This window comes from Rattus rattus, chromosome 1, assembly GCF_011064425.1.
Source record: "Rattus rattus isolate New Zealand chromosome 1, Rrattus_CSIRO_v1, whole genome shotgun sequence".
Taxonomy (NCBI): Eukaryota; Metazoa; Chordata; class Mammalia; order Rodentia; family Muridae; genus Rattus; species Rattus rattus.
This window is the reverse complement of record NC_046154.1, coordinates 55,578,187-55,598,902: the sequence shown is the minus strand read 5'-3', so window position 1 is coordinate 55,598,902 and position 20,716 is coordinate 55,578,187. Positions and strand designations below refer to the sequence as shown.

General features: G+C 42.6%; 1 protein-coding gene across 2 annotated transcripts; it reads left to right on the top strand.

Annotated features, from left to right (window-relative positions):
• The first annotated feature begins 2,681 nt into the window (after window positions 1–2,681).
• Window positions 2,682–19,881, top strand: Usp1 (ubiquitin specific peptidase 1). Of its 2 annotated transcripts, none has more exons than XM_032901788.1 (9): window positions 2,682–2,838; window positions 11,216–11,454; window positions 12,471–12,591; window positions 12,962–13,066; window positions 13,797–13,957; window positions 15,191–15,882; window positions 16,456–16,626; window positions 17,052–17,253; window positions 18,409–19,881. In XM_032901788.1, exons 2-9 carry the CDS (start codon window positions 11,285–11,287, stop codon window positions 19,139–19,141), a joined length of 2,355 nt encoding a protein of 784 aa, XP_032757679.1. In that variant the 5' UTR covers window positions 2,682–2,838; window positions 11,216–11,284; the 3' UTR covers window positions 19,142–19,881. The 2 variants fall into 2 exon arrangements, with proteins under 2 accessions (XP_032757679.1, XP_032757678.1); XM_032901787.1 differs by lacking the exon at window positions 2,682–2,838 and adding an exon at window positions 8,456–8,836 and having other exon boundaries at window positions 18,409–19,879.
• The last annotated feature ends 835 nt before the right edge of the window (window positions 19,882–20,716 follow it).

Sequence of the window (20,716 nt, the reverse complement as noted above, 5' to 3'; positions counted from 1 at the left end):
CTAGCTGTTCTGGAACTCACTATGTAGACGAGGCTGTCCTTGAACTCACAGAGATCTGCTTGCCTCTGCCTCCCAAGTGTTGGCATAAGAGGCATATATACCAGCATTCCCACCCCATCTACCTTTCTTTTGCACGTTCCTCTGAACCTGCAGCATGAAAGTACGATAGTGCTTTAAGTCTCTTATACAGCTATGCTGAGATTTGTTTATTCTACCCAAGTAAGAAAAATGTCACTGATGTAATGGGTCATGTGATGTGCTACAAGATGTCTAGAAGGTCTGGGTCTCTTCTGGCTATTTCATGAGAAGCAGCAGGAGCACCATTAGGAAAGCCCTAGGACTCTACTGCAAATGTGCCCTTTTTTATGTTTCGTGAAATGGCCAACTGTTTCTGACCCTTTCTTATGTTTGGAATAAAAAAAATAACACATTCACTAAAATCAATGATGCATACAAAGACCCGAAGCTGTATGCATCTGCTCTAGAAAATACCCAACATCTGGCACAGCAGCTGCATTCTGACCTACTAATAGGGTGAGCTCGCAGTAATCTGTCAGTCTTCGTCGTCTGTATACTGTTTGTAGGGCCAGATGGTGAATTAAATGGAATATGCTCTGCAGGTCTGCTTCCTTCCAATTCATACGGGTGGCCCTAATTCCTGCCATTCCCTCCTGAATAAGAAAAGTACTTGTTTTCCAGCATGTTCAAACCTGATTGTGACAGTATTTGTGAGTCTCTCAGAGGTGGTTTACTGTTTTGGTCCTTTTGGGCTGCTCTAACAAAACTACAGACTAGGTGGTTTCTAAACAACAGAAATGTATTTATGATGGTGTTTGATGGTGGGAAGTCCAATATCAGGTCACCAAGAGCTCCTATATTTGGTGAGGGGCTGCTTCCTTGTTGAATGTTTGTATGGGAGAGGGACAAAGACATCCTTTATAATCTCTTTTTTAAGGACAGTTTATCCCTTTCCTAAACAGCTTCCAAGGACCCTAGTTCCAAATGTCACACTGGGAATTAGGTGTCACCATATGAACTATTTTGGAGAAACATGTAGTCTGTATTAGATGAGGTTATGAGTGGGCCTTTCATGCATGGCGTGTGTGTGTGTGTGTGTGTCTGTGTGTGTGTGTGTGTGTGTGTGTGTGTGTGTGACAGTGTTTCACTATGTAGTTTGGAATATCTCCAGTTTATGAACCTCCTGCCTCAGTCTTCTGAATGCTAATATTACAGGGGTGCACCACCATGCACAGTAAATTACTATAATTTAAAAAAAATTAATTCCTTGAGAACATCATACATTTTTATCACACTCACACCCCACTCCCTAGCTCCACTCCCACTTCCCTAAGCCCCAACTTCCTGCCTTCTCCTTTTAAAAATGCTTTTAAAATAACCCATAAATTCCAATCTCTACTCCCCATATACTCCCGGGTATGAGGTCAACGTACTAGGGGTCACACTTTTAAAGAAAAGCGACTCTCCCTTCCCTGAGAAGCCATCAAGCATCCACAGCCTTTGGTTAAGGCTGTACGCTTGTGAACACGCTTCCTCCATCACGCTTACATTCTGTAAAGAGGAAGATGAACCAGAGTTCTCTTTCCATGTACATATAGCTAGGAAGGGCCATGTGAGGACACGGTGACCATCTGTTGCAGGATATTTGACCACATTGTGAACCCTGAGATTGTGAGCTGGAAAAAACCTGTTTCTTGTTGTGGTACACCTCAGCCCTGCCACACACCTTAAATCCAAGAGCTTTCTATAAACAAGAGCTAAATAAAGTCAACCTGAGGTCAAGAGGTCAAGCAACCATCCCACAGGAGGTGAACATAAGGAAACAGAAAGGAGGGACCTTGAGAAGAAGGGTTTCTAAGACATCGTGGAGAAGGAGAGGAACGTTTTTCTTCTGGGACATAGGTGGAGTAGGAAGGTTGGCTGGGTGCTTTTTCTGTTTCTCTGAGCTAGCAGGTTTTCACCCCAGGATCTGGCTCCTGGGTCTTCACTGGTAAAATGGAACATTGGGATTTTGTTTCATAAACAACAGATATGCCAGAAAAAACTCACCAACGCATGCTCTTAGATCCCCTGCCTCTAGAGCCGTTAGAGATAACTATTATTTAAAGCACTCTGTGTACTTTGTAATGGTGGCCTGAGCTACAACACTGTCCCATGTTTGGCTGAAGACAGGAGGCAGTTCAAAGACTTCCACTCGCAACTCCCACCATGACAGTCTGCTTTTGTTTGTTTGTTTTTATGTCCCAGGGCTGTGCCGTGGTGGGTACAAGCATCCTACAATAGCCCCGAGTATATAGCCTTGTTGGTCAGCTCAGTTTTGAGTCACCTGATTGAAACAGGCATGTGGAGCTTCCTGGTGTGCAACATTAATCCTATTGAAAAAATCTTACTCTGTGGACCAGGCTGGCCTGAAACTCAGAGAGATCTGCTTCCCTTTACCTCGCAAGTGCTGGGATTGAAGGCACACACTACCTCTGCACAGCAAAAAAATCTGTGTTCTGTGCCTGCTTGCTTTAGATCTGTGTCTTTGGTAGAGTAGGCTGTGCCTCTAACACAGAACGGAGAGGGAGAAGGGGAGCTGGAACAGTGGTGGTAGCTGCAGGAGTGGCTGCAACATTGAGGAAGTGGCTGAAAAATCCAGAGAGTGACTTCTGCAGGGAGCAGAGACAATAGAGACAAGGAAGGCTGGAAGAGAGAGCTGGAGAGGAGAAACTGCAAGCCGCAGTCTCCAGAAAAGCTCAGAGGGCTGCCTGCCAACCCTTAAGACCCAAGAGCTGTAACACAGGCCACCGTGGGAGCTGAGGGTCCTAATTCCTGCAGGCGATTCAATGTCCATTAACACACTGGGTGCTGCTCTGTGGCTGCCTATTATTTTTTTTTTTTTCTTTTTTTCGGAGCTGGGGACCGAACCCAGGGCCTTGTTCTTGCTTGGCAAGTGCTCTACCACTGAGCTAAATCCCCAACCCCCTTGGCTGCCTATTATTGAAAGCTGAGGATTATTTGGCTTCACAGTACTGGGCCCACTGATTGCTAAACTCCATAGCGATAAGCCTCCAATCTGAGTATTTAGAACCCTATTTGGCATCTTGATCCGGGGACAGGTAGCTCTGTCTCTAGGCTTTGGCTATGCAGGGGTCCCACTCTGTCAACACTAGCTTATCATCCTTACCCCCTATGGTTTCTATCTGTATAGAACAAACCACCCTAACTGGCTGATGGGTAATGGCTCCATTTACTTACTGGCCTCTCTGTGCTTTCATACGAATGGAAATCTGATGTTTCTGGTCCCTGGATGTCAATGTTAGTTTGGACTCTATATCTTCCACCCCTTGAAATATTCAGCCATAGCCATTTCCTTAGGGTAAAGTTACCCAAGTAAATGGCCAAAGATCCCTTTTGTAAGGTTCCGCAAACTCAGAAGGTGGTCTAGTAAGCTCGACCTGGGCTATAGGAAGATTTCTGGTGGCTAAGTAAAAGCCAACATTCCTAGGGAACGTGTGCAACTGGTTTACATCTACCAAAAGAAGTGATTTCCCTTATCTTTGGTACAAGGTACACAAGCTACGGGTGGCACCTGTCAGCATAGCAAAGTACAAAGGAGCCTCCAGGCTCCTCGGTATCACTACTACCTGTTTTCGCACTTCAAAGTCCATGTCAGCATCCTGCCCTTATCACCACCTCCTCTGCCCTAGACTCCCTCCTGCTCACAGGCTTCCTTCTCCTCAGCTACTCATTTGCCTTGCTCTTCTTGCTATGCTAGCACTCTTTGTCTCTGCGCTTCTCCTCCCACCATGCTTTCTCTATTCTCTATCCTTCCTCTCCCTTCTCACAGAGAGCTGGCCATAGTCAGTCTTCCTCTCACTGTTCTGGACTCTTCCAGACACCTCTGGATGCTCTCTCCTATCTACAATAAAAACCTTCATCCTAACCATATCATAAACCGTTCATGTCATCAGTTCATATACCTTTAAGAAAGAACTAGACTAGGGTGTTGGGATTTCTATTTCTGGGAATAAAAACCACCTCGACCAAAAGCAACTTGGGGAGGAAAATATTTCAGCTTACAGTTTATAGTCAGTACGTTACGAAAGGAAGTCAGGGCAGGAACCTTGAGGTGGGAACCTTGCGGCAGAAACTCTGAGGCAGAACCCACGGAGCAACACTATTTACTGGCTTGCTCTTCATGGCTTATTCAGCTTGCTTTGTTTGTTTGGGACAAGGTCTCACTACAGAGCCCTGGCTGGCTTGGAGACATTTCAATTGATGAATTCTAGGCTTACAAACAGGCTCAAGACTGTAAACTTGCAATCCATGATTTTCTGCATGACAGACTCCAGCATTGTGGCCTTCTGTGGTATACTTCCTAATGATTGATGTGGAGGGCTCAGCCCACTGTGGGTGGTGACGACGCTGGGCAGATGGTCCTGAGTTGTACAATAAAATATGCTGATCAAGCCAATGAACATTACTCCTCCCTGGCTTCTGCTTCTGTTCCTGCCTCCAGGTTCCTGACTTCTTCAGTGATGGACCATTACCTGGAAGTGGAGATGAATCCTCCCTGAGATGCCTTTAGTCGTTTTATCACAGCAACAAAAATTCTAAGACATAAATTGGTAATAGGAGTGGGGTATTGCTGTGGCAGCCCCCGTCATGTTTTGGGAAGGCTGTAGGCCGACTTTGGAACTTTGGTCTAGGAAAGCCGTTGAGTTCAGAACTCAGTTATGATTTCAAAGAGAATGTGGGAGGAGTGTAAGTGATGGAGGCCTGGCTTGTAAAGTTTTGGGGACTTTTTAGAGTCCCTTAAAGAACTTGGTGGGACCATTCAGTATTTTGAAGAATCTGTGGTTGTGGTCAGCTAGGGCTGAAGAATTAGCTGTGACTGAGGAGAGGCAGGCACCCACTGAGGCAAAATCTCTTGGGAAATGTTTCCTTAGGATCAACACACAGAACCTGTGATGAGGAGGAGCCCAAGGCTGGCAGCCGAATTTGGTAATGTGTAAGAGTTTCTCAGCCTGCACTGATTTTGAAGGACATGGATAGAAGTCAGGAAAGGCCTCTGATGAAGGTGCAGCCTCAAGAGCAGATCTCCAGGAGTGGAAGGGGTCACGGACAGCACATCTCCATAGCCACCACAGGGGCAAGTGAACTCCAAGCAAATTCGCTTTTCAAAGATTCAAGATTCTTATTCCATTTCTTCCCCCCTCCTGGGAAACCACTAGTTGTTTTTAGACACGGCTGAAAGAGGAGGGCAAAGAATGCTAATTGTCCTCTTTATTATTTTTCTAAGGGCATGTAGTCTCCCAGAATAAAATTACGATCTAAATATTGATACTGTAAACTGCACAGAAGACTAATTGCTGCAGATGGTCAGATCTCAAAGAAATGGAAAATTAGATTTGGTTAATCAGATGGAGTTTGATGGTATCTCTTACTCTGTTGGGACCAAAATGTGGCACTGTCGTGTGAGGCAGAGGACAACAACCTAAGACTATTATAAACTCTAGCTTTGTCTCCTGTGTATTTGCTGGCTCTGTCTTTCTTTGTCTCCTTAGGCAAGTCATGAAATAGGCAACTCGTCTTTTAACAATTATTGTACGAAGGAACATGCAGGCGTATCCCATGGCACTTGTGTGGTCAGAGGACAGCTTTTGGAAATCAGATTTATCCTTCTACTGTGGGTTTCACAGTTGTTTGGCTTCATAGAAAGCACTTCTACCTACTGAACCATCGTGGCTGTTCTCTTCCTCCTTTTTTGAAAGGAAAAGGATTCACTATGTAATCAAGACGGGCTGTGACTCATGATTCTCTCGACTAAGCCAAGTGCTAGCACGACAGGCACAGCACCTATGTCTCAGTATGTGAAGGCACACCAGTCCATTGAAGTTCTGGTAGTTCTCCTGTCCTGGCCCCCTTGGTGAGGGATTCCAGGTGTGCACCACTGTACCTGGTGTGACTCCTACCAACATAGCATTTCCACTGTCACCTTATTTCAAGTCACCATTCAGTCCTTGACTCTGAAACATGTCCTTAGTGGATCTTCTTGCTTGTGCCCTAAGGGAGGTCCAGTCTTTTCCATCACAAGGTGTGTTATAAGCACTGCTACCTCCTGGTTTGGAACTAGTCAATGGCGCGTAGCCAGTTTAATCAGAGCTCTGAAAGGACAGAAGGGGTAATTGTGGGAAGGTACACAGGCAGGGAAGAGAGCCCCTTTGTCGGCCTCTGATAGCTGAGAATTCTAACCCATTTGCTGTAAGGCTTCCTACACAGTGATATTTGTACAAAGATATCTAATGCTAAAGTGACAGTGACCAGACTGAAGGCTGGAGACAGAGCTGAGTAGAGCCTCATTCCTTAGACATCACTGCTAATCTTAAATGATGTGCTAGCTTTGTTATCCTGCGTCTTAGTATCTCTGTGGGTTATTCACCTGTTCTAACCCTGTCAGGAGCCTCCTAGAAACCACTGAACGATCTCATTTTAGGTTTCTCAGAAACCCTCTAGAAATAGAAACTTTGAAATAAATGACTATTGTTTAAAAAACAAAAAAAGCTGTGACTGTCCCTTGAGCTTGTACCCATACTTGAACAGGTCTCTCTGGGATTCTTAACAATGTTTCCATGTCTTAGCTTTCCTAACCCCTACATTAAAGTATCTTTAAACCCCAATTCTACTTCATAAACTGGCAAGTCTGAACATGAGTTTCCGTAACTAGGCCATGGATCCCAGTTTGGACTGAGTGAAGGTCCCTTAATTGTTGATAGGAGCTCAGGCTGCTGGATGACCTGGGAGATGTGCCTCCTGCTTGTCCCCACAGACACCATTTCACTCCCGTTCCTACCATCTTAGATTCCCTATTCTCCAAGCATCCAGTCCTCAAGCTTTCCCAAAGTGCTATAAACACTTGTGATGTGCATCTCTTCATCTCCCACAAACGGACCTTTCCTCCCTCCCTTTAGAAGTGCACTTCCTGGAGCTGTCTGCTGAAATGCCAAGTCTTTCTACATTAGCTTATCAAAACCACCAAACTGCAACCTTTCTTTAGTCTACCATTTAGACTATTTCTTTTTGGTTCTTTTTTTCGGAGCTGGGGACCGAACCCAGGGCCTTGCGCTCCCTAGGCAAGCGCTCTACCACTGAGCTAAATCCCCAACCCCCATTTAGACTATTTCAAATCACCAGTTTAATTTTGGTCTCCTGTGGATTGTAAATCAGGGAGTACATTTCATTCACTTGTTATCCCTACCATCCTGAATACAATGCAACAGGGCACTAAACAGGGCAACACACACAGTGGACATTAAAAACAAAACAAAACCCCACTTGAACAGATTTGTACACGGAGTTCTCATCAACTGCAGCACCGCACTGTGAGAGCATCTCACAAAAGATATAGCATACAGAACCAACCCCCCGAGCCAGGTGAAGCCGTGTGGCTGCCTGTGGGTCATTCGGTACCGGCTCGCGCCAGAACCCGTTGAAGCTCCAGTCGCGAGACCAGCCTGAGAACCAAAACTCTTGCGCAGCCTGCGGGAGAGAGTAGAAGGACCCGAGGCTCCGAGGCGTTCGGCTGTGCACTATTTAAGGCAGTGCTTATTCTTATCCGACAGCTTGGGACTGGATGGACCGTGGCTTCATCAGCAAACTGGACGCCCAGCAGGCGCCGAGCAGCTAGCAAGCCAGTCAGCCATTTTCCGAGCATCTTTGGCAACCCTTCCGGAGAGCGCACGCCAGGCGGAAAAAAAAAAAAAAGAAAGAAGGAGGCGGGCCTGCACCGGGGCCTCAGTCCAGAAGCCACACCCTGCAGAGTCGCCACCTCCCAATGCTAACAAAACGTAAAGCGGAACTCTAACTGCCGGGCAGAGAAAGCGCGCACTGGAGCGCCAATGAGCTTGGAAAGAGCCGCTCCGGGACGCCGTATGCCCACCCAAGATTGGCTGGGCTTCGCCCCTTCTACTTTTTTTATTGGTCAGACTGTCTTCTTTGCCCGCTAATTGGCTTTTTGTATAGATACTTTTTGATTGGTTCTTCCTGGTGGGGCGGAGGAATGAGGTTTTGGAAATTGTTCATCCTGGATTGGTGCATTTGAGCACCTGAGGAAGGGGCCTGTCCCAGTCACTCCCTGTCCCATCTCCCGACCCGTAAGCTCCCTCCCCTTCAACTCGCGAGTACTAATGTTTAAAAAGAATTAAAAAAAAAAAAAAAAAGAGGGCGTGAGCGAGCCTCTTGCGCGCCAGCCCGGCCCCCTGCGCAGCGCGCGCCTCTGCGAGGACCCGCGCGAGCTGCCCGTGTCGCTGCCTGCGCTGTTTAAACTGCAGAACCCGTTAGGCCCGGGAGGAACTACCGTTCCAGCTGGTTCCGGAGCCGAGCGTGCCGGGGGCGAGGGGCGGTCGCGCGGTGGCTCGCGCCTTTCGCGCCTCTGCAACGTGGAGAGGAGAACCGGCACTTTCCGTGGACGCCACCTCCAGCCGCGACGCTGGCGCGGGCGGGGGTTCACTCGCGGGGGTCCTGAGACTGAGGAAAACGCGCCAAGTTCCCCTCGGCGGCTGAGCGGGGACCCTGCGGCTCCGGAGCGCCGCCACCGCTGTGCGCCCGTAGCCTTCCCGGCCGGGCTGCGCCGGGGATGTAGTGGGGCCGCAGCGGGCAGGACCGAGCGGCGGCCCGGCTCCCGCTCCGCGGACGAATGGTCACTCCCCCGCGGGAGGCGCCCACCAGCGATCCCTCTCCCGGGACGGCGGCGGAGCTCACCTGTCGCGCCCGCACTCTGCCCGGCTGGTCTCCCCGGCGGCGGCGCCGCGGACTCGCTCAGGGCCATGACCGGGTAAGGAGGGTTCCCGGCCCGCGGCTGGGGGGCAGGTGCTAACGGTGGGGAGGGCCCCTCAGGCTCCAGCTTCGCTGCGTGGGACTGCCGGCGTGCGCGGCGACCCCCGGGGTGGCTCACCTGGGACCCAAGTGCCCCTCTGCCCACGCCTTTGGTTACGGGAGAGGCTGGCCGGGAAAAGAGATGTTTGTGATCGCAGTGTCCTGGGTCGGGGCTTGCGAAATTTTACCGCGCATTTTCTTGACTTACAGTTTCTTCAGAAGTGTGTACGGCGCCACGTGTCTTAACGCAGCGCCCAAGAGCTTGTTTTTATTGTTTCACGTTTTTCTTGAAAAAAGTAGTTGAATCCTATCATTGTACACAGACTTGAAAAGTAATGGGACTGGGGATTCATAGTGTCATTTGGTTAAGAGGCTTACGGTCAAGTTCATTGTGCGAAGCTTGGTTTATAGTTCTGGAGAGGCTTTTTTGACCGAAAGCTCTTACTTAGAAGGGACGCGGAGAGCATAAGATTGGACACCTGGGAAAGTGTCGCGCTCTTGGTAACCATCAGCACTGGCTGGCTGTTTGGAGGAACCCAGAGGGGATGGCTGTCCGAGATGACGGCCCCGTTATTTCAGCTGGCTGATGACTTTTTTTCTCTCTCTCATTGGCTCCCAGGAAGAGACCCTTCCAGAGTCATTAATGCTTGGCCAAGTCTGACAGTTTTGCGAAGACTGATTTGTCATTCTTAATGGGACACTTCTTCAAGAACATTAAGGGGCCAGGAGACAAAATTTAAGTTTCAGACAAGATGGAAAAATTTGCCAGTTGTCCAGTTTTTCCTGAGTTGGTTCCCAAAAATGGTTTCACTGCACTGTACATGAGCTCCTGGAGCTAAATGTTTAGGGTAGAATTTGAGTGAATTTGTGTGTACTTCAACTTACTACTCGGGTACCTGCATTTGAAACATGTTCATATTTTTGGAACATTGGTATATTTTTCTTCTAGATGTCCCAAGTAAAAAATAGATTTCTATAAAGTATCACATATATTGCTATATCCCTCCCCCCTCTTCCATTTTAAAGTTTTACCTTGAAACGGGTAGAAAATTCTTTTTCGGGGTTGGGGATTTAGCTCAGCGGTAGAGCGCTTGCCTAGCAAGCGCAAGGCCCTGGGTTCGGTCCCCAGCTCCGAAAAAAAGAAAAAGAAAATTCTTTTTCAGCACCTTGTAGTTACAAAGCTTAGAAACAATTGGAGCTGGGTGTGGTGGACAGCAGAACTTTTAACACCGGGGGTGGGTGGTGGGTGGGGTGTGTGTGTGTGTGTAAAGAAGCTGGCAGGTAAATCTCTGAGTTCCAGGCCAGCCAGGGTCACACAGGGAGACCCTGTCTCAAAACAAAACACAATTGGAAAACTATATATATATAGTAATTTTTAGCACACATGAGCCGGAGCAAGTTTCCCTGACTCCGTTCCAGCTTTGTATGTGCAGTGTATTCACAGTGACTCCAAGTGGCCCTGTAAAGACTCTGTAGTCTCTGCTTCTACTTTGGTTTCTCATTCATTCCTCATTTTTACCATTGTTCAGTCACCATTTTTGTATTTAAAAAATAGAACTTTTTTTAAATACAAAATTTTTACTACATTTAAAAATTTTTAAAAATACTACATTTTTAAAACCTTATTTGTGTTTATGGGTGTGCACAGGAAGTTCAGAGGCGTCCTTGAGAAGGTGAGTGAGTCCCTGGGACCTAGCTCGAGTTGTTAGGTTTAGCAGCAAGTGCCCTAACCCATTGGGCCATCTCACTGGCCCAGAGTTCTTGCTTCTTAAGTCTATGATTTTATGAATGGTTTTACTAAATGGGTATTTTGTGATACAGCCCTTAATGCATGCAAATATATACACAACCACATACATGTATACACACAGACTAAGGTAATAAGAATTTAGTAGCAATTTTAAAGAAAATTAGGCTGTGTGTATGTGTACATGTATGTGCAGTTTAAGCCGTGGTTCTCCACCTGTGGGTTGAGGCCCCCCAGGGGTATATCAAACAACCCTTTCACAGGGGGTTTCATATCAGATATCCAGCATATCAGCTATTTACATTATGATTCATAATAGCAAAATTATAGTTATGAAGTAGCAACAATAATTTTATGACTGGGGCATCACTACAACATGAGGAACTATATTAAAGGGTCACAGCATCAGGAAGGTTGAAAGCCATTAATCTAAGTAATAAAGCCTAAGGGTCTATTATCAGGCATTAGGTTTTGAAATATGATGTCCTGACTTGTACCATTCTTTTGATAAACCTTTTCACAATTGCCAATCTTGTCACTTACATCTGATACCCCAAGACTAATGAAATCTTTTTTGTGTGTGATTAACAGATTTAATTGGTGATTACAGCTTCCTTCAATAAGTTAATTCTCGTCAACTCCTTGCAATTTTGAAAGAAAATGCCTGGCGTCATACCTAGTGAAAGTAATGGGCTTTCAAGAGGCAGTCCATCCAAGAAGAACAGGCTGTCTTTGAAGTTTTTTCAGAAAAAGGAAACTAAAAGAGCCTTAGACTTCACTGATTCTCAAGAAGATGAAGAAAAAGCTTCTGAATATAGAGGATCTGAGATGTATGTATTTTATTTTAAATTATTTCTGTACTTTATTCTGAATCCATGAAAGAGCATTGCACTTGGGCTGATGATTCTGTGCTCACCTGACAGTTCACAGGTTTAAAGTAAGTGTACATGATTTGCATTTAGCCAGGTGAGAATTAAAGTATAGGAACTCAGTGGTGGTGGCTCCTGCCTTTCATCCCAGCAGCTGGGAGACAGGCCCCAGCCTGGTCTACAGATTGAGTTCCAGGAGAGCCAGAGCTACACAGAGAAACCTTATCTTGGAAAAAAAGAATAAACCAAAAACAAAGTGTATAGTAGGAACAGGGTAAACACTGCTTGATATTTTTGCAGTGTAGTGTGTGTAAAAATTCCTGTTATACCCCAGAACTACTTCTGTCTGCTAGAGGTAGGACATTTGCAATTTATTTTGAAACTAGATTTTAAAGATGATTTTTTTTTAATGCATGTAAATGCTTTAGTCATTAAGAAGAAAGGGAAGGAGGGAAGGAATGCACATGAAGTACAAGTGCATCCAGTCACAGGAGAGGATACAGAGCTAATTGTTTTTCTAGTCTAACCCCACATACCCCCTTTTTATGGTGTTTAAGTGCACAAAAATGTATTGATAGTAGATGTATAAAGCTCTAAGCGGAACTCCATGGCTTCAGAATGGCTGTCCTATAGGACTGGACAAGGGCTTGTTTGAGTGGCTACTTTAATCTAGCTGCATGATGTTTTTACTTGTGAATTCATTATAACAAAATGATTTTTACATTAAAAGAGAATAAAAGTGAATATTCCAAATTGCCCTAGCTGGAGTCTGTGGTAGCTCTTTGTTCAGCAAATGGACAGTCTATTGGGTAACTAAAAGTGGATGTTGTCCCATGTATGTTCACCAATAATTGTTCAGGGTTGGGTATATAGCTCAGTGGTCATCTGCCTATTGTAGAAATGTTAAGTTTAGGGAAGCAGTATTTCCACTTTAAGGTGCTACATCTTCATACTTTTTCTTCCCTCTATATTCACAGTGATCAAGTTGTTCCTGCTGCACAGTCCTCACCAGTAAGCTGTGAGAAGAGAGAAAACTTGTTACCATTTGTGGGACTGAATAACCTTGGCAATACTTGTTATCTGAATAGTATTCTTCAGGTATTATGATGTAATGTTTAATGTTTTTGAAAGTTCTAGATTATTAAATGGCTTTGTCCATACTTTGTTATAAACTGTAAATCAACCAGAATAGACTATGATAATACTCAAAGATTACTGGTACTATGTCCACTTAAAAACTTTCATTATTTTGTTGGTTTTTGTCCTGTTAATCTTAATCTGACTAATAATGTATAGGTTCAGAGCTAAGTGCTGCTGATCGATCAATGGGTTACTAGTGGTGAGGTAGAGGGTTTGAAGAGGGTCTTAGTGTCAGTTTTAGGTAATAACATTAAATGTGCCCTACAGAAGGCATTAGTGATTTTAGGTGTGTTGTTTGCTCAGTTCTAAAACAACGTCCTTTCTGTAGGTGTTGTACTTTTGTCCTGGCTTCAAGGCTGGAGTGAAGCACTTATTTAATATTATTTCAAGGAAGAAAGAAGCTCTGAAGGATGACTCTAATCAGAAGGATAAGGTAAAAAGATGAAGAATAATTTAAGAAACAAAATCAGCTAGAGAGAAGGCCACAGTGAAACACACATTTAATCCCAGCACTTGGGAGGCAGCTAAGCCTGGTTTGTCTCCATAGTGATTTCTTGGCTAGATAGGGCTACACATTGAAACCCTGTCTCGACAACCCCCACACCCCCACACACATGCAACAACAAACTAATGGGAGGGATTATGTTTATCTGTTAAATAAAAAAGTGATAGAGACTGAGGATTGTTCAGGACAATGGTGACAGATTATTTCTGTCACGTTTTTCAGAACTGTATATTGTCCAGATTATTCATAGCCTGGTATAGTGTTTCATGCATTGCTAATTAGACTTGTCACTTGCCCCTCATAATCACAAGTGTCTCACTTGAGTACCAGGTTATTATCCATTCTATGGTAATTGACATTAATGGTTTTTGGAGACTGAATTTATGGTCTTACATATGCAAGTGAAACTACCACTGAGCCATACCCCCAGCCTTAATTGCAAGTAAATAAGTTAAAAGAAAACTGATTAGAAAATCACTGTCCATGTAGAAAGCAACTAAGAAAAAAACTGAAGGGAAAAAGTTGATTTACATGATTAATAGAATTTTTGCTGTACTGAAATTTAATTTAGAAAAGCTATATTGTTCAGTGAGACCAAGAAGGAAGGAAGCACTTATTTAATGTTTATAAATTAAATTGTGGTTTTCTTTCTTGATAGGGAAGCTGCAAAGAAGATCCTTTGGCAAGTTATGAGCTTATATGCAGTTTACAGTCCTTAATAATCTCAGTCGAACAGCTTCAAGCTAGTTTTCTCTTAAATCCAGAAAAATATACAGATGAACTTGCGACACAGCCAAGGCGACTGCTTAACACCCTGAGGTATAGGCTCTAACACAGCTTTGCGATCCGTTACCCGTTTGCTCCTGTCTTCAGAAGAGAGGGACGTATGAACAGATAGGAGTAATGAAAAGACAACTGCAGCTCAGCCACAGCCTTTTACACCCCAGGCTTTCAGAAGGTTTTTAAAATTAAAAATTAAAATCTAATTAGATTCATAGTTATATTAGCCTATTTATATTCTATACTCATAGTCTTCCTAAATTTTCTGTCAAACGACTCATGTTTGATTAGAATACTGGCCTATATGTAGATGATATGTAGTTTTACTTATGTTCTATACGACACTCTTTAAAAAAGAAAATACAGGTACATGGGCTTCGCACCAAATCAGTCTGTGGCGGTAAATACATACTAATGTATTTACTCATTTTTATGATACTGAGGCTTGAACTCCCAGACTTGTTAATGCTAGGGCTCCAAGTGTGTTTCTGAATGAACATGAGTGTAAGACACAAAAGAAATCAAAAGTTAAATTAGTTAAAGCCTACCACTGAGATTCTTTTCAAGTTCTGTAGACTGGGGAAAATAACAACAGACCAGTGCTCCACAGGACAACCTAAAGGAAGTGAGTGTGATCTTGAAAGGGACTTGGGGAAGTTTGAAATGGTCACCACTTCAGTACCCCATAGACCAGGAATCCCTAAACACACATGGTCCTAAGGAATTTCAGATCACAGCTTGTAGATCTGTATACAAAATGTACCATGCATAAAGACCGCAGGTTCCAAATACTTGTATGTGCTTAAAAATATAAACACACGCACACACACACACACACACAGGAGCCCTTGTGAATGTGTGCACGCATACCCACATAAATAATATTGAATTTTTGTGAAGTCTTAAAGTCTTTTAATTCAGTTTTTTAGTAGATGTAGACACATTTATTTACCTTTTGTTAAAGAGACATTAGCAAGTTATTTAACCTTGTGACATCTGTGAATAGTTTGTGGAAATAAACAATAACTGCTAGAGAAGAACACAGCAAGTTCTGGTGTGTAGTGAAACACTGCCAACATTAGTTACAGTATGTAGAAGGGGTTACAAGAGGGTAACACCATAAATAATGGGAAAATTTGTTTTTACTTTCAACTGTAAATTTAGGTAAGGTTTCAAATTAGTAGAATGCTTTTGGTTATTTAAAAATAGTTTTTTTCTTTGGTGTTATTAAACAAAACTAGAATTAACTAAAATGAGCCTTTTTATTCATAGGGAACTCAACCCTATGTATGAAGGCTATCTCCAGCATGATGCACAGGAAGTGCTACAGTGTATTCTGGGAAACATTCAAGAAACATGCCAACTCCTAAAAAAAGAAGAAATAAAAAACTTGACTGAATTATCCAGCAAGGTTGAAGAAAAATCTCTTCAGAAAGAGGAGACAGGTGGAACTAGCAGCACAGAGACTGACAGTTTGAGGAATCTGGAGGACCTCAAAGAACAACTCCCAAAAGGGAACTGGAAAAGAAAGAGTGACGGAGAATCGGGTAACATGAAGAAAAAGGTTAAACTGTCCAGGGAATCCCAGCCATTGGAAGAAAACCAGAGACAAACCAGATCAAAAAGAAAAGCTACTGGAGACACACTAGAGGCTTCTCCTAAAATCATCCCCAAGTGTGTTTCTGAAAATGAGAGTGCAAAGCCCTCACAGAAGAAATCGAAAGTTAAAATAAATTGGTTAAAGCCGGCCACTAAGCAGCCCAGTATTCTTTCCAAGTTCTGTAGTCTTGGGAAAATAACAACCAACCAGCGCTCCAAAGGACAACCTAAAGTAAATGAGGGTGATCTTGAGGAGGATTTGGAGAAGGATGGACGGGACAACACAGTTAATGGTAGTGGACCCGCATCTCCAGGAAGTAGCGTCACACCTGTGGACAGTAGTGAAGCTAAGTCCATAAACAAAGGTCAGTGCCGTTTACCAGGTTGACTGGTGAGGGTATTAGTTAGAGAAATAGACAGGATTTAAGATTTTGTTTTGAGAAGGTGATTTTCTATTGGCTGTCACTGTAGTGTGTACAGCATTGCACTGAGTTTATGGACATGCATCATGCAGGGCAATCATTTCTCATGGGAAAGCTGGGCTTTCTCTGCCTTTTATCTGTGCAGCATGACATGAAGTCGAGGGAAACTGAGTTCAGTGGACCTTAGACCTGAGGTATAACTGCTTTGCTTGGGTTGTTCACACATGTATTAGTCTTCAGGAAAATCTATAGTTAATGTGGTTGATGGCTGTTCTAAAAGTTTTGTTTCCCTGGGGCAGTTTTATAAGGACATGTCTTTGGAAGCAAGTTAAAGACACAGCTAATTTTACTGTTCTAAAGATAGTAGTTCATATTTAAAAAAATCTTTGGTAGGAACTTTACATTTCATGTATAAAGCCCTGCTTACTAAGATATGGAAATATTCAGTGGGAAATTGATGAATTGGGTTATACTGAAAAGCAGATCTGTATAAACATTTTGCCATTTTCATTTTAGGTGCAGAGCAGATTGGTTTTGAACTAGTAGAGAAATTGTTTCAAGGTCAGCTAGTACTGAGGACTCGTTGTTTGGAATGTGAAAGCTTAACAGAAAGAAGAGAAGACTTTCAGGATATTAGTGTCCCGGTACAAGAAGATGAACTTTCTAAAGTCGAGGAGAGCTCTGAGAGTAAGCAGATGGGGCGGACCTGTGCAGTCTGTTGGGTAGTTAGCATGGCCTCCCTGTTCTCTCAGTACCACTGTTAATTCTACTTATGAAATTGTAATGGAAAAATGAAATACTTCATTAACTGAAGTCATTTCAAATTACTACTTAAGCTACTACTGTTGTGTTCAATGTAAATCATAAAAAGTATAGAAATGTCCTGAGGAACCATGAGACTGGCAACTGGCTTGCGACTGGACATTTGACTTTTGGTGTCTGTCTGTCTCTGTCTCTGTGTGTGTGTGGTGTGTGTGTACTTTGGCTAATACTAAGTATTTAGATGTTGGGGATCAAATGACTATTTGAAACTGAACGATATTGCACATCAAACCTGGTTTAAGTGTTTAGTATCTGAAAGATATTTATGAGTGAACAATTCTGTTTTACAGTTTCTCCAGAGCCAAAAACAGAAATGAAGACCCTGAGATGGGCAATTTCACAGTTTGCTTCAGTGGAGAGAATTGTAGGAGAGGATAAATATTTCTGTGAAAATTGCCATCATTATACGGAAGCAGAGCGAAGTCTCTTGTTTGATAAAATGCCTGAAGTTATCACTATTCATCTGAAGTGCTTTGCTGCTAGTGGCTTGGAGTGAGTATTGTGAATAAACCAAGGGAGACAGTGGCTTTGTTTATAGTGCTGTGCCAAGTGAAGTCATTTGTGAGGACCAACTCTGCTCTTAGTAAGCAGGTTCTTTGGGCATAAATTCATAAAATGCTCTTTTGGGTCTGGTGATAGAGCTCAGTGCGCTTGTCTAGTGAAGATAAGGGTCTGGGTTTGAACTGTAGCACTAAGAAGACCAGTACAGTTCCCCCATGTCTCCCCACATCCTGTAGGTCTAGTAGGATTCTGCTTCAGTGGCACTAACTCAAGTGGAGTAATCTTCTCTTTCTTTTATTTCCAAGACAGAAGTTTCTCTGTAGACCAGGCTGACCTTGAACTCAAAGATTCACTTGCCTCTGCCTTTAATTGCTGGAATTCCTCCCTTCCTCCCTTCTCTTAGATAGGGTTTCACTGTTGTAGACATAGGTGGCCTCCTGTCTCAGACTCAAGCTAGGATTACAGATGTGAGCCACCATGCCTGACGTTGGGGAATGGGGGGAAAAGTAAAATTTTCAGTTTTAAGGAAAGTTAGTAAATCCAACTCATCTCTGAAAACTGGGGAAATTTTAAGAGTTGAGAACTTACCCAGAAGCTCTTAAAAATAGATATAACTTAATAGTTTATTTATTCACTTGTTTGAAATTACCAGGAGAGCCTCCTCATATTTCTCACACATTGTCATCAGAGTGATGTATGGTCTTTTCTTTAGACATTTTAATATATTATTTAGACCAAAAATAAAGTAGTCTATACAGGATTTTGGCTTCAAATGTTTGGTCTTTTAAAAATTCTAATTTCCTAGCATACAAATCTAATAAAAGAATAAAGAAAATATACTTTCCACAGAAACACCCAAACATCAGTTAATTTTTTTTTTTTTTAATTTAAAAAGAGTGCCTCACTAACCCTAGATGGCCTTGAACTCAAGAGATCACCTACATCTACCTCTCAAGTGCCAGGATAAAATGTGGTCACGGTTATACCTAAGTTCTAATATTTTTGGTATGCATTGTTCTCAAAATTGAAGACTTACTCTGCTTTTGTTCATAACTGAACATTAACGACTTAGTACTTGGCTTCACACTGTGTGTAGACATTTATATTTCAAACAGAATTACAGGAAACCTTTTTTTCCTTCCAAAGGTTTGATTGTTATGGTGGTGGACTTTCCAAGATCAACACTCCTTTATTGACACCTCTTAAACTGTCACTAGAAGAATGGAGCACAAAGCCGACTAATGACAGCTATGGATTATTTGCTGTTGTGATGCACAGTGGCATTACTATTAGTAGTGGGCACTATACTGCATCTGTTAAAGTCACTGACCTTAACAGTCTAGAACTAGATAAGGGCAATTTTGTGGTTGACCAGATGTGTGAGATAGGTAAGCCAGAACCACTGAATGAGGAGGAAGCAAGGGGGACGGCTGAAAATTATGACGACGAAGTATCAATTAGAGTTGGTGGAAATGCCCAGCCAAGTAAAGTTTTGAACAAAAAAAATGTAGAAGGTATTGGACTTCTTGGAGGACAGAAGAGCAAAGCAGATTATGAGCTGTGCAGCAAAGCATCTAATCCTGAGAAGGTTGTCGGGACACCATTCACTGACAGTAGAAATTCTGAAACTAATGATATTAACGGGACCCAGGAATCTGACAGGAGCAAGGAGTCCAGTGACCAAACAGGCATTAACATGAGTGGACTGGAGAACAAAATTTCCTATGTAGTGCAAAGCTTAAAGGAGTACGAGGGGAAGTGGTTGCTCTTTGATGACTCTGAAGTAAAAGTTACAGAAGAGAAAGACTTTCTGAATTCTCTTTCCCCTTCTACATCTCCTACATCTACTCCCTACTTGCTATTTTATAAAAAACTATAGTGAGTGTATTTTCCTTGTAAATATTAAACAGCCCTGGACAGACGTTGGTAAAGTTGATAACATCTAAGAGTCTTTAGTTATCTTTTGAAGCTATTGGATATTATTGGTCTCTCTAGGCTTTTATATAAATAGTGAGATTTTAAATACTGAAAACCATGTTAATTTTTAGAATCATTTTCCTTAGTAGAGACTAGTGATGGATAAGCTGGGAACAAACTTGTGTAGATACTAAATGATCCAAAATGGAAGCTTGAAACAGTTCACACTTTTGGATTTACATGATCTTTTGTTTGCTTTTTAAAATAAAGTGCTTGTATTTGTATTCTCCATATTTTGGAGTAATTATCTATCTACTTGATGTTTATAGGTCTGGCTTTTCACCCAAGAAACAATCTCATTCAGTACATACATTTAGCTTTATAATCGTCATGAAACCAAATCTTTGGGCTGTATCAGAGGCACAACGTCTAGAATATGTATAGTCACAATGGTGTATATTTTGTGCCTTGAATAACTTTGGAAAGTGTCTCAGAAAACCTGGCCATCCCCTCTACCTTCATAAGAATTTTATATGTATTTATGAGGATGACTACTCTAGTCAGTCTTTTTGGCATGACTAATTTGTATCTCTTCATACTCATTCTGCATGATCTGTACATAGTACATCAACTTAGAGGTGTGACCTTTAACTTTTTTTAAAAAACTGTGAGGTCAATAAAATTTAAACTGTTTAACAACCATGTATACAAATGTGTGATTTTTTTTTTAAGTGTATTTTTATCAAAGTGCGGTTCTTAATGTGTGTATACAAGAGAGTAATCAAGCATAAATTACTTTTAATACTCAGCAATGGAGCAGAGATGAGAGACTTTCAAAGGAAAAACTACTTTAATACATCCTTACTTAGTTTTAGGCCATTTGTTTTAGGACTTGTGAAGGACACTCACCTGAATGCATGGAGGAACATTCCATTTCAGTGGGAAGATTACTTACAACATCCTCACGGATGGTGCGGTGGGAATTAGATGCTTCTTTGTACCTTCCCTTTAGTTTAGAATCCTTGATAGAACTTTTTAAAAATAACCATTCTGTGCTATCAGAGCTAAAGAGATTCTTGAGGCAAGAAAGGTTGTGTTTGAAGAAAACATTGTCAGGAAGTATAACAAAATGGAGTGAGAAATCTCTATTGCGACTCATGAGAAAATAACCTGTACTTCATGACTAAATCACACATCACTCTTAAAAGGCCTTCATACTATCACCGAGATGTCAAACAGTTCAGGTAACCACATGAGAAATGACAGGTGTTTGGTGTTTTCTCCCTAATGGTTACCTCCTTTGCCACCCCATAGCTCCCCAGAGGGTTGAAAGAACGCCAATTCAAGTGATTAGAGGTCAGAAGTGACCACTATCATTGTTGCTGTTCTGTAAGCCACAGTATCACAAAAAAGTTGCAAACATTTCAGAGACCATGGATATTCATATGGGGAAATTGTTCCAGGAGTGGAAAACATTTTTTTTTTCTGTGTACCTTTTTCATATTGAAGTTAATTATTTGATGATAGTTTTAAAAAA

Excerpts from the sequence above, each read along its gene's own strand:
- Usp1 (XM_032901788.1), top strand. The coding sequence starts at position 11,285 with ATGCCTGGCGTCATACCTAGTGAAAGTAATGGGCTTTCAAGAGGCAGT. Across the intron at positions 13,958-15,190 it reads CGACTGCTTAACACCCTGAG|GGAACTCAACCCTATGTATG; the intron begins GTATAGGCTCTA and ends TTTTATTCATAG. Across the intron at positions 15,883-16,455 it reads AGCTAAGTCCATAAACAAAG|GTGCAGAGCAGATTGGTTTT; the intron begins GTCAGTGCCGTT and ends TTTTCATTTTAG.